The sequence below is a fragment of the Salvelinus alpinus genome, chromosome 30 (genome assembly GCF_045679555.1).
Source record: "Salvelinus alpinus chromosome 30, SLU_Salpinus.1, whole genome shotgun sequence".
NCBI lineage: Eukaryota > Metazoa > Chordata > Actinopteri > Salmoniformes > Salmonidae > Salvelinus > Salvelinus alpinus.
The window spans coordinates 19295838-19309912 of NC_092115.1; the positions used below are offsets into that span (position 1 = coordinate 19295838).

At 43.6% G+C, this 14075-nt stretch overlaps 1 protein-coding gene across 13 annotated transcripts in view; it reads right to left on the bottom strand.

Moving 5' to 3' along the window:
* LOC139560638 (chloride channel protein 2-like) overlaps positions 1–14075 on the bottom strand; it is a 45834-nt gene that overhangs the window by 3347 nt on the left and 28412 nt on the right. For 3 of the 13 annotated variants that reach the window (XM_071377600.1, XM_071377598.1, XM_071377596.1), the window contains 8 exons: positions 8653–8866; positions 8373–8506; positions 7795–8039; positions 6428–6640; positions 6208–6273; positions 2269–2307; positions 1780–1884; positions 163–249 (listed from right to left, as the gene is read on the bottom strand). In XM_071377600.1, coding sequence (XP_071233701.1) covers positions 163–249; positions 1780–1884; positions 2269–2307; positions 6208–6273; positions 6428–6640; positions 7795–8039; positions 8373–8506; positions 8653–8866 — 1103 coding nt within the window. Of the gene's footprint in view, positions 1–162; positions 250–1779; positions 2308–6207; positions 6274–6427; positions 7144–7794; positions 8270–8372; positions 8507–8652; positions 8867–14075 lie in introns of those variants that run through there. The other 10 variants (XM_071377599.1, XM_071377597.1, XR_011671999.1 and 7 more) reach the window with 9 other exon arrangements.

Here is a 14075-nt window from a genome sequence, read left to right on the forward strand (position 1 = left end):
CCAAAGTAAACAGGAAGGTTTCCTGTGATGTGCTTGTCGGGATTTTAAGATGAACTGCCCTCAATCACTCATAGCATGATGACAACAGTGTTGAAAATAGAAACTAATCAAACTACATGATATCACAGTGACATCAGAGTTCTAGTGCACAGGAACACCCACCTCCCTGAGGGAGACGACTCCCACCAATCGTCCAATACTGGTCACATAGGCATGGTCCAGCCCCAGCAGAGAGAATATGGTGTGAGTCTGAAGAATGAGAGAGAGCGAGAGACAGCGAGGGTAGAGCAGATCAGAAGGAACAACATGACCAGATAGAGGGATAAAACAAAGGAGAGAGAGGGAAGAGAAAGGAGGGTCCCACTTTAGATTAAATGGCCTATAAAATCTAAGTGCTGTATTTACACTGCCATTCAAAAGTTTGGGGTCACTTAGAAATGTCCTTGTTTTTGAAAGAAAAGCACATTTTTTGTTCATTACAATAATATCAAATTTATCAGAAATAAAGTGTAGACATTGTTAATATTGTAAATGATTATTGTAGCTAGAAAAGGCTGATTTTTTATATCTGCATAGGTGTACAGAGGCCCATTGTCAGCAACCATCACTTCTGTGTTCCAATGGCACATTGTGTTAGCTAATCCAAGTTTAGTGAAGTGAGGAGGCGACTCCGGGATGCTGGCCTTCTAGGCAGAGTTGCAAAGAAAAGGCCATATCTCTGGCCAATAAAAATAAAATATTAAGATGGGCAAAATAACACAGACACTGGACAGAGGAACTCTGCCTAGAAGGCCAGCATCCCGAAGTTGCCTCTTCGCTGTTGACGTTGAGACTGGTGTTTTGCAGGTACTATTTAATGAAGCTGCCAGTTGAGGACTTGTGAGGCGTCTGTTTCTCAAACTAGACACTCTAATGTACTTGCACAGTTGTGCACCGGGGCCTCCCACTCCTCTTTCTATTCTGGTTAGAGCCAGTTTGCGCTGTTCTGTGAAGGGAGTAGTACACAGCGTTGTATGAGATCTTCAGTTTATTGGCAATTTCTCGCATGGAATAGCCTTCATTTCTCAGAACAAGAATAAACTGATGAGTTTCAGAAGAAAGGTCTTTGTTTCTGGCGATTTTGAGCCTGTAATCGAACCCACAAGTGCTGATGCTCCAGATACTCAGCTAGTCTAAAGAAGGACAGTTTTATTGCTTCCTTAACTGTTGTTCTGATTTTCAGCTGTGCTAACATAATTGCAAAAGGGTTTTCTAATGATCAATTAGCCTTTTAAAATGATCAACTTGGATTAGCTAACACAACGTGCCATTGGAACAAAGAAAATGGCTTTTCTTTCAAAAACAAGGACATTTCCAAGTGACCCCACATTTCTGAACGGTAGTGTACATGGTAGCAACATTCATATGGGGGTATGGAGAGAACGAGAGAGAGAGTAGGAGAAAGAGCAATAGATGACATCCATTAAAATGTCAATGAGAACAAATTGACTACTCAAAAAATCTCAGTCTAGTGCAGAGCCTTCTATTTGTAATGGAAGGCTCTGGTCTAGTGGAGCTGCGTGCCATCACATTTCTGTCACCAACCCCGTCAATTTACAATTTACTTGTTGCCTGGTATTAGATTTGAGTCATTTAGCAGACACTCTTATCCAGTGGATTCAATGACACTTAAGCATTATAAACTAAAGCGTTCCTCCAAAAATAACGGATGACAGCTAGGTTGGTTGTGCAGATTGATAAGGGACAGGTTGATTGACAGCTGAACTGAAGATGACACACCTTATGCAGAGACGTCTGCTCCACCAGCTGAAAAGGGGCTGGGTCAATCTTGCAGTTGTTGAAATCCACTGGCTCGTCCAACTGTTGCTCCTCCCACTCCGCTATCTGTGGTAGGGGATTCAGAACTCTCAACCAATGAGTGGGTTAGATTAACTTCGCCGGGCGCCCGTGTTGGAATGTTTTGCACTGGCTGAAAGTTAATTACATTCAATTTGGAACCGGGTTGCCTGCCGGGCGTGAGCCATTGTGCCGCGCTCTGTCCGACAGTGAAGTCGGCTCAAGACAAAAGTGATGTAATAAAACATGTGTAGTAATTAGGAGGATTCTGTGTTTTCCCATGCTAAAGGGATTGCTTTGGATAGAAGATGCTTTATCTGCCTTCCCAACAAAATCCCTCAATGATGACCATCTAAAAACTCATACAACCAATCACTGCATTTTTATGTTATTGACTGACATGACAGTTAATCAACTAGTGTTCAGTCTTACTTCGTTTGTGGTCATGTCATCCTCGACTTCAGGAGACTCCTGAAAACAAAGAGAGACAGTGGTTACACCCCATAGAGACATATAGAGGACTCTACTGCCCAAAAGCCAGTTTTAGCGTGGGCACCGCCATTGAGTACTTTCACCATGTTTAAGTAGTCAACTGGGTGGGACTTCCAGAAGAATCACATAATTCCATCCAGGTCCTCAGAAGGGATCAGCCAATGAATTATACTTGTGATAAAACATTCCATAACTGCAGGAGGCAGTAAATCGCCAACCTTGGCTTTTTACCTGTTCAAAAAACACACTTGAGGTAGCATTATGCACCCTTTCAGTTTGTTTACCAACGATGTACTGTTTATCTTTTGTTTTATATGTTATGTAAGTGCCTTAATGTGTTTGGACACCAGGAAGAGTAGCTGCTGTCTTGGCAACAGCTAATGGGGATACCTAATAAATACAACAACAAAAAACTAATAGAAGTAGTAGAAGAAAATGGACTACTTCAAAAATAGAGAGCAACAGTAACGGCATCTTTTTGTAGGCACTAACGGAGGCTAACTCTGACATGGCTTGTTGGCCAAAGCCTATGGGGAAATTATTTTATTTTTGTATTATTTTTTAAATAAATGCTGAAAATCAGGTCTGTGGTAAACACAGGCTTAAGAGATCTTATACGTTTTGTTCTATGAGATAATCTTCCCCAGCTAACATCACGTTTTGTGAATTTGCATTTATGTAATCAAGACAAGCACATAAAGGCTTCATAATTCTTAAACGTCATGTTAACTGACTGATATTATCTCATAGAAAAAAGAGGACGGGGCTGCAGTGGAGCAGGTTGAGAGCTTCAAGTTCCTTGGTGTCCACATCAACAACAAACTAACATGGTCCAAGCACACCAAGACAGTTGTGAAGCGGGCACGACAAAACCTATTCCCCCCCCTCAGGAGACTGACAAGATTTGGCATTGGTCCTCAGATCCTCAAAAGGTTCTACAGCTGCACCATCGAGAGCAGCCTGACTGGTTGCATCACTGCCTGGTATGGCAACTGCTCGGCCTCCGACCGCAAGGCACTACAGAGGGTAGTACGAACGGCCCAGTACATCACTGGGGCCAAGCTTCCTGCTATCCAGGACCTCTATACCAGGCAGTGTCAGAGGAAGTCTCTGAAAATTGTCAAAGACTCCAGCCACCCTAGTCATAGACTGTTCTCTCTGCTACCGCACGGCAAGCGGTACCGGAGCGCCAAGTCTAGGTTCAAGAGGCTTCTTAACAGCTTCTACCCCCAAGCCATAAGACTCCTGAACATCTAGTCAAATGGCTACCCAGACTATTCACATTGCTGCCCCTCCTCCCCTCTCCACACCACTGCCACTCTCTGTTGTCATCTATGCATAGTATCTTTAATTAACTCTACCTACATGTACATACTACCTCAAATAACCGGTGACCCCGCACATTGACTCTGTACTGGCACCCTCCTGTATACAGTTGAAGTCAGAAGTTTACATACACTTATGTTAGAGTCATTAAAACTTCTTTATCAACCACTCCACAAATTTCTTGTTAACAAACTATAGTTCTGGCAAGTCGGTTAGGACATCTACTTTGTGCATGACAAGTAATTTTTCCAACAATTGTTTACAGACAGATTAATTCACTGTATCACAATTCCAGTGGGTCAGAAGTTTACATACACTAAGTTGACTGTGCCTTTAAACAGCTTAGACAATTACAGAAAAGGATGTCATGGCTTTAGAAGCTTCTGATAGGCTAATTGACATAATTTGAGTCAATTGGAGGTGTACCTGTGGATCTATTTCAAGGCCTACCTTCAAACTCAGTGCCTCTTTGCTTGACATCATGGGAAAATCAAAAGATATCAGCCAAGACCTCAGAAAAAATATTGTAGACCCCCACAAGTCTGGTTCATCCTTGGGAGCAATTTTCAAACGCCTGAAGGTACCACGTTCATCTGTACAAACACCATGGGACCACGCAGCCGTCATACCGCTCAGGAAGGAGATGTGTTCGGTCTCCTAGAGATGAACGTCCTTTGGTGTGAAAGTGCAAATCAATCCCAGAACAACAGCAAAGGACCTTGTGAAGATGCTGGAGGAAACAGGTACAAAAGTATCTATATCCACAGTAAAACGAGTCCTACATCGACATAACCCGAAAGGCCGCTCAGCAAGGAAGAAGCCACTGCTCAAAAACTGCCATAAAAAAGCCAGATTACAGTTTGCAACTGCACATGGGGACAAAGAGCGTACTTTTTGCAGAAATGTCCTCTGGTCTGATGAAACAAAAATAGAACTGTTTGGCTATAATGACCATCGTTATGTTTGGAGGAAAAAGGGGGAGGCTTGCAAGCCGAAGAACACCCTCCCACCTGTGAAGCACGGGGGTGGCAGCATCATGTTGTGGGGGTGATTTACTGCAGGAGGGACTGGCGCACTTCACAAAATAGAGGTCATGAGGATGGAAAATTATGTGGATATATTTAAGCAACATCTCAAGACATCAGTCAGGAAGTTAAAGCTTGGTCGCAAATGGGTCTTCCAAATGGACAGTGACCCCAAGCATACTTCCAAAGTTGTGGCAAAATGGCTTAAGGACAACAAAGTCAAAGTATTGGAGTGGCCATCACAAAGCCCTGACCTCAATCATTTAGAAAATTTGTGGGCAGAACTGAAAAGCGTGTGCGAGCAAGGAGGCCTACAAACCTGACTCAGTTACACCAGCTCTGTCAGGAGGAATGGGCCAAAATTCACCCAACTTTATTGTAGGAAGATTGTGGAAGGCTACCGGAAACGTTTGACCCAAGATAAACAATTTAAAGGCAATGCTACCAAATACTAACTGAGTGTATGTAAACTTCTGACCCACTGGGAATGTGATGAAAGAAATAAAAGCTGAAATAAATCATTCCCTCTACTATTATTCTGACATTTCACATTCTTAAAATAAAGTGGTGATCCTAACTGACCTAAGACAGGGAATATTTACTAGGATTAAATGTCAGGAATTGTCAAAAACTGAGTTTAAATGTATTTGGCTAAGGTGTATGTAAACTTCCGACTTCAACTGTATATTGTTATTTTTTACTGCTCCTCTTTAATTACTGGTTACTTTTATCTCTTATTCTTATCCGTATTTTTTGAAACTGCACTGTCGGTTAGGGGCTCGTAAGTTAGCATTTCACTAAGGACTACAACTGTTGTATTCAGAGCATGTGACTAATAAAATTTGATAACAAAACGTATAAATTCTCCTAAGCCTGTGTTAACCTCAGGCCTTCTTTTCCGCGTATCATTAATTTCCCCCATAGGAATGGCCAAGACTACAAGCTGGCGAGCTCTATGGAGATGGCTTCAATTGCACTGCCCATGCTCTCACAGACACCACAAATGGGACAGATACAATGTTGCATCCTCTAACTATATCTATGTTACACCAGCATACATACATGTGGAACCGGCACATGCACACGCACAAATATACAATATTTCCTTAATTAACATACCACCACTGCATACGAGAATGAAAGACTAACACATAACAAACAACAACACATAACAAACAACAACACTAACACATAACCACATTCAGAAGTTCATGCTTCTTGGCATGAACGTTTTGGCTAAATAATCAGAAGATTCACTAAAATGACTCCGGTTTCAACTCAGGTTCGGTCAACTTTGCCTTCTCTCCCTCGCTTTCTCTCCTTTCCTACACCAATCACTCCCTTCATTACTCATTCCCTCTCTCTCTGTCTCTCCCTCGCTCTCACTCTCTCAAGTGCTATGAAGCTACAGTATATTTTGGGTTGGTAGAAGTACTCAAAATTATTTGGATCGGTCACTTGCTCAATGCTAGGTCGCTAGACAACGGTTACTTAGCAACTGTCTCTAAGAAGGGTGGCAGAGTCTTACCACCGCCATGGATATCCTGACGCGTTTGGGCCCCCTGCTTTCAGGAGCCTCCAGCTCTGCCAGGCTCTTACAGTCATGGAGGGAAGGAAGGGAGTAGCAAACACATCATTAGCACAATGTTAGGACAACATTAAGATTCTCTGAGGAGAAAGTAGAGGTTGAGGTAGCATATGAGGATACAAGAATAGACACGCACACGCACGCACGCACACACACACACCTCGAGTAGCTCTCTTTCAGGGTCACCACAGGAGAGGGTCTGCTGAGAGCCTGAGAGAGGAGACGGAGTCAGCGTGTCTCTATTAATTGAGAGAGTGTGCATACTGTTGGTTGCCTCTGTGTTGTGAGTAGTAGGGACAGTTTTCATAGCCGACTTGAGTGGCAGCTGAGAGATGGACACAGCTTGGCTGAAGGAGGACTCCTCTGTTGAGATCTAGATAGAGAGACATGATTAGGGCTGTTGTGGTGACTTTATTACCGCCACAGCTACATTCATGAGTCAAGACCACAATCAAATTCCACGTGACCATTGAGTCACGGTAATCGCCTCTTATGCACTCACCCAACTGGCTAATGACCATCAGGTCCTAATGGTCTGGTACTCAGCGCTGTATTGTCCCTCAAACTACTCTGACATCAATGCAAATGCAGTCGTAAATCAAATCAAACACTTATCATCAAATTGTATCATGCTTTTAAAACTCACCTCACTGAAGTACAGTGGGGAGAACAAGTATTTGATACACTGCCGATTTTGCAGGTTTTCCTACTTACAAAGCATGTCTGTAATTTTTATCATAGGTACACTTCAAATGTGAGAGACGGAATCTAAAACAAAAATCCAGAAAATCATATTGTATGATTTTTAAGTAATTAATTTGCATTTTATTGCATGACATAAGTATTTGATACATCAGAAAAGCAGAACTTAATATTTGGTACAGAAACCTTTGTTTGCAATTACAGAGATCATACGTTTCCTGTAGTTCTTGACCAGGTTTGCACACACTGCAGCAGGGATTTTGGCCCTCTCCTCCATACAGACCTTCTCCAGATCCTTCAGGTTTCGGGGCTGTCGCTGGGCAATACAGACTTTCAGCTCCCTCCAAAGATTTGCTATTGGGTTCAGGTCTGGAGACTGGCTAGGCCACTCCAGTACCTTGAGATGCTTCTTACGGAGCCACTACTTAGTTGCCCTGGCTGTGTGTTTCGGGTCGTTGTCATGTTGGAAGACCCAGCCACGACCCATCTTCAATGCTCTTACTGTTGGCTCCATCCATCCTCCCCTCAATACGGTGCAGTCGTCCTGTTCCCTTGCTTCACGGTTGGGATGGTGTTCTTGGGGTTGTACTCATCCCTCTTCTTCCTCCAAACACGGCGAGTGGAGTTTAGACCAAAAAGCTCTATTTTTGTCTCATCAGACCACATGACCTTCTCCCATTCCTCCTCTGGATCATATTTACTATATTTAACATGTGTAATGAACTTTAAACATAACTTCCCTACCTACCCCCCACCCTCGAGGGTGACAGTGACTTTAAGTCGCAGGCAGTGATACCTCATCACGCGAGCGTGAATCCGACTCACCTCCGCTACACTCACCACGAAGCGGACCCCATGGCGTTCGCTGGTATTGGTGCTGTTGGAATGTGTGTGTGTACAGGGTGGGCTTAGGGGATTGTTCATGTTGGACAGGTGTGTGTCCAGTGTATGTGTGTCATTGTCCTTGGCCTGCCTCCGGAGGTGGTCTAGCCTGCGCGATGGACCCAGCTGGAGGGACAGGAGTGACTGGAGCTGAGAGCGCTCTATAGAACCCAACAGGATCATAGAATCTGGAGGACAGAGAGAAAGAGGGAGAGAGGGAGGGGAGAGAGGGATAGGATGATAAAGAGGGGAAAAGAAAGAGAGGACAATGGGAGAGAAAATAGCAAAGGATAATAAGGGAGAGAAGACAGAGAAAGAGAAAAGGGGTGCGGGGGATAGGGGAGAAAAAAGAGGAAACAGTAAGGGAGAGTACTAAGCAGAGTACAGAATAGATGGAATAGGACAGAAAGTCAAAAAGCTGGAAGACGTGGGAGAGAAAAAGGGAAGCAGTAGAGAGTGACAATGTGTAATGGAGGAAGGATGCATCTTGAAATTATAGCAGACTATACACACATCCTTACCCGTGGACTCGACCAGGGCCAGTGTTTTGAGCTGTCCAGTCAGCAGGACCTCCTGTACATCTCGATAGGAGGAGGAGAGAGTGATGTAACGCACGTCTCTAACCATGATGTCCTCCACACGGACGTTATACTTCCTGAAGGAGGAGAGGAGGAGAAGAGGGCTGTAGGGTTAGAATGAAATGTCCGGAAGAAAGTTGGAAAAAATAAGAGAACAAAGAATAGATGGAGTATAATATAAAGTGAGGGAGATTGAGACACGAACAGATGGACAGAAACTCACTCGTGGTGCCCCATACCAAGCTCAGGGAGGTAGGGTAGTTTCTTGATCCTGATGATAGAGTCGTATAGCGAGGGCTGGAGGGACTGGGCTACGGCGTTGGCCAGGATCACCGCTATCATCACCGGCAGGATGTGGCTGATCTGACCCGTCAGCTCAAACACGATGACCGCCGTCGACACTGTGTGAGTCACAGCCCCCGACAATGCTGCCGCACCTGGGGAGGAGGGATACAGAGAGTTTGGATGATGATGATGACGATGAATATGGATTTTATCGTCTAATGTGGTAGAAAGCGACATTTATCTTTTTGCTTTCCACAGCCTCCCTAGACATACAGTGCCTTCGGAAAGTATTCAGACCCCTTGACATTTTCCACATTTTGTAATGTTACAGCCTTATTCTAAAATGTATTAAATAGTTATTTCCCCTCATCAATCTACACACAATACCCCATAATGACAAAGCAAAAATAGTTTAGACATTTTTGCACATTTATTACAACAACAAAAAATCTGAAATATCACATTTAAGTAAGTATTCAGACCCTTTACTCTTCTTGGTTAAGACGCTACAAGCTTGGCACCCCTGTATTTGGGGAGTTCCTCCCATTTTTCTCTGCAGATCCTCTCAAGCTCTGTCAGGTTGGATGGGGAGTGTTGCTGCACAGCTATTTTCAGGTCTCTCCAGAGATGTTCGATCGGGTTCAAGTCCGGGCTCTGACTGGGCCACTCCAGGACATTCAGAGACTTGTCCCGAAGCCACTCCTGCGTTATCATGGCTGTGTGCCTAGGGTCGTTGTCCTGTCTGAGGTCCTGAGCGCTCTGGATCAGGTTTTAATCAAGGATCTCTCTGTACTTTGCTCTGTTCATCTTTGCCTTGATCCTGACTAGTCTCCCAGTCCCTGCCGCTGAAAAACATCTCTACAGCATGATGCTGCCACCAGCATGCTTCACCGCAGGGATGGTGCCAGGTTTCCTCCAGATGTGAAGCTTGGCATTCAGGCCAAAGAGTTCAATCTTGGTTTCATCAGACCAGAGAATCTTGTTTCTCATAGTCTGAGAGTCTTTAGGTGCCTTTTGGCAAACTCCAAGCAGGCTGTCATGTGCCTTTTACTGAGGAGTGGCTTCCGTCTTGCCACTCTACCATAAAGGCCTGATTGGTGGAGTGCTGCAGAGATGGTTGTCCTTTTGGAAGTTTCTCCCATCTCCACAGAGGAACTCTGTCAGAGTGACCATCGGGTTCTTGGTCACCTCCTTGACCAAGGCCATTCTCCCCTGATTGCTCAGTTTGGCCCGAGTGGCCAGCTCTAGGAAGAGCCTTGGTGGTTCCAAACTTCTTCCATTTAAGAAATGTTTTGGTACCCCTCCCCAGATCTGTGCCTCGACGCAATCCTGTGTTTTCAACGGATTAAATAAAAATAAATCCTCAGCAATCTATACACAATACCCCATAATGACAAAGCAAAAACATGTTTTTAGACATTTTTGCAAATGTATAAAAACAGAAACAGAAATACCTTATTTACATAAGTATTAAAAACCTCTTGGAAATAGGTGTTAGCTGTTTAAATAGCCTTTTTCACTTTGGGAAAAAATCGTGCCCAAATTAAACGGCCTCGTACTCTGTTCTAGATCATACAATATGCATATTATTATTACTATTGGATAGAAAACACTCTGAAGTTTCTAAAACTGTTTGAATTATATCTGTGAGTAAAACAGAACTCATTTGGCAGCAAACTTCTAAACAGGAAGTGAAAATTCTGAAAATGGGGCTCTGTGTCAGGGCTTGCCTATTCAATTGCCTTATATTTATGGATCTGTATGCACTTCATACGCCTTCCACTAGATGTCAACAGGCAGTAGAATGTTGAATGGGGTGTCTAGCTTGATGTGAGACCGAATGAGAGCTTTTGGAGTGACAGGTCCGCCCTATTGGCAGTATTCAGCTGCGCACCAGGGAACACGACATTGTCTTCTGAAATGCGTTAGGTATACACGACCAAATGCTCCGTCTCGGACTTTATTGGATACATATGAGAAAAACATCATAAAGATGGATTTTCAACCGAGTTTGACCAGTTTATTCGACGTTTATTGTGACTTTTGGAATTTTTCGTTCCATGCGCCAAGAGTTGATGGACACGTGTGCGCCACAATGCTAGCCAAAGTTGCTAATTCGACAGAAGAAATGGACATTCTAAAACAAAACATCGATTTATTGTGGAAATAGGACACCTTGCACTACATTCTGATGGAAGATCATCATTTATGATGTTATTTTGTATTTTTGTGGTATATGTTGGCTCCAACATGGCGGAGAATTGCTGGGCGCTGTCTCACAATATTGCATGCTGTACTTTGCACTAAAGTTATTTTTTTAAATCTAACACAGCGGTTGCATTAAGAACCAGTGTATCTTTCATTTGCTGTACAACATGTATTTTTTTGTAAAGTTTATGGTGAGTTTTTTGGTTAGATTACGTGACTGTCCAAAATTTCTCCGGACAATTTGGTGCATTATGGCGCCGTATTCACAATGTAAAACCAGGATTTGTAGCTATAAATATGCACATTTTCGAACAAAACATAAATGTATTGTATAACATGATGTTATAAGACTGTCATCTGATGAATTTTATCTCTATTTGTGGGTTTTGTGAAAGCTACCTTTGCGGTGGAAACATGGCGTTGTGTGTTTGGCTATTGTGGTGAGCTAACAAATATATATTGTGTTTTCGCTGTAAAACATTTTAAAAATCGGAAATGTTGGCTGGATTCACAAGATGTTTATCTTTCATTTGCTGTATTGGACTTGTGATTTCATGAAATTATATTATATGATATCCCTGTGGCGCTAGGCTAGGCTATGCTAGTCAGCTTTTTTGATGAGGATGATCCCGGATCCGGGATGGGGGGTCCGTAGAGGTTTAAGACCCTTTGCGATGAGATTTGAAATTGAGCTCAGGTGCATCCTTTTCCCATTTTCTTTTTAAAATTGTTTTATTTAACCAGGTAGGCCAGTTGAGAACAAGTTCTCATTTACAACTGCGACCTGGCCAAGATAAAGCAAAGCAGTGCTACAAAAACAACACAGAGTTACACATAAAAGTGTAAAAAATAACTAGGAAAACACATTCAACGGGGCTATTTACTTGAGGAATCTTTTTGACTAACATCATTAGCAATTGGAAGGAATGTCTCAACTGCTAAAGAATGTCAACTTCACTTCACAAGAAAAATAGAAAAATCTATGTACAGAGTGTGCAAATGTAGAAGAGTAGGGAGGTAGGCAATAAATAAGCCATAGTGGCTTATTTATAGTGGGATGAGGTAGTTGGGAATGCTATTTATAGATTGGCTGTGTACAGGTACAATGATCGGTAAGCTGCTCTGACAGCTGATGCTTAAAGTTAGAGAGTGAGATATAAGACTCCAGCTTCAGAGATTTTTGCAATTCGTTCCAGTCATTGGCAGCAGAGAACTGTAAGGAAAGGCAGCCAAAGGAAGTGTTGGCTTTGGGGATGACCAGTGCAATATACCTGCTGGAGAGCGTGCTACGGGTGGGTGTTGCTATGGTGACCAGTGAGCTGAGATAAGGCGAGGCTTTACCTAGCAAAGACTTATACCTGGAGCCAGTGGGTTGGTGACGGATATGTAGTGAGGGCCAGCCAACGAGAGCATTCAGGTCGCAGTGGTGGGTAGTACTGCATATGGGGCTTTGGTGATAAAACGGATGGCACTGTGATAGACTACATCCAGTTTGCTGAGTAGAGTGTTGGAGGCTATTTTGTAAATGACATTGCCGAAGTCAAGGATCGGTAGGATAGTCAGTTTTACGAGGGTTTATTTGGCAGCATGAGTGAAGGAGGTTTTGTTTTGCGAAATAGGAAGCCGATTCTACATTGAATTTGGGATTGGAGATGCTTAATGTGAGTCTGAAAGGAGAGTTCACAGTCTAACCAGACACCTAGGTATTTGTAGTTGTCCACATATTATAGGTCAGAACCATCCAGAGTAGTGATGCAAGTCGAGCGGGAGGGTGCGGGCAGCAATCGGTTGAAGAGCATGCACTTAGTTTTACTAGCATTTAAAAGAAGTTGGAGGCCACGGAAGGAGTGTTGTATGGCGTTGAAGCTCGTTTTGAGGTTTGTTAGCCCCATTGTCCAAAGAAGGGCCAGATGTATACAGAATGGTGTCGTCTGCGTAGAGGTGGATCAGAGAATCACCAGCAGCAAGAGCGACATCATTGATATATACAGAGAAGAGAGTCGGCCCGAGAATTGAACCCTGTGGCACCCCCATAGAGACTGCCAGAGGTCCGGACAACAGGCCCTCCGATTTGACACACTGAACTCTATCTGAGAAGTAGTTGGTGAACCAGGCGAGGCAGTCATTTGAGTCTTTGAGTCTTCCGATAAGTATGCGGTGATTGACAGAGTCGAAAGCCTTGGCCAGGTCGATGAAGACAGCTGCACAGTACTGTCTTTTATCGATGGCCATTATGATATTGTTTCGAACCTTGAGCGTGGCTAAGGTGCACCCATGACCAGCTCTGAAACCAGATTGCATAGTGGAGAAGGTACGGTGGGATTCGAAATGGTCAGTGATGTGTTTATTAACTTGGCTTCAGAAGATTTTAGAAAGGCAGGGCAGAATGGATTTAGGTCTATAACAGTTTGGGTCTAGAGTGTCACCCCCTTTGAAGAGGGGGATGACCGCGGCAGCTTTCCAATCTTTGGGGATCTCAGACGATATGAAAGAGAGGTTGAATAGGCTAGTAATAGGGGTTGCAACAATTTCGGCGGATAATTTTAGAAAGAGAGGGTCCAGATTGTCTAGCCCAGCTGATTTGTAGGGATCCAGATTTTGCAGGTCTTTCAGAACATCACCTGTCTGGATTTGGGTGAAGGAGAAGCGGGGGGGAGGGGTGGGCAAGTTGCTGCAGGGGGTACTGAGATGTTGGCCGGGGTATGGGGTAGCCAGGTAGAAAGCATGGCCAGCCGTGGAAAAATATTTATTGAAATTATCGATTATCGTAGATTTATCGGTGGTAACAGTGTTTCCTATCCTCAGTGCAGTGGGCAGCTGGGAGGAGGTGCTCTTGTTCTCCATGGACTTTACAGTGTCCCAAAACTTTTTGGAATTAGTGCTACAGGAAGCTAATTTCTGTTTGAAAAAGCTAGCCTTAGCTTTCCTAACTCACTGAGTATATTGGCTCCTGACTTCCCTGAAAAGTTGTATATAGTGGAGGCTATTCGCGGGGGCTATTCGATGCGAACACCACAGGATGTGCTGGTCAAGGGCAGTCAAGTCTGGGGTGAACCAAGGGCTATATCTGTTCTTAGTTGATTCTTTTTTGAATGGGGCATGCTTATTTAAGATGGAGAGGAAAGCACTTTTGAAGAGCAACCAGGCATCCTC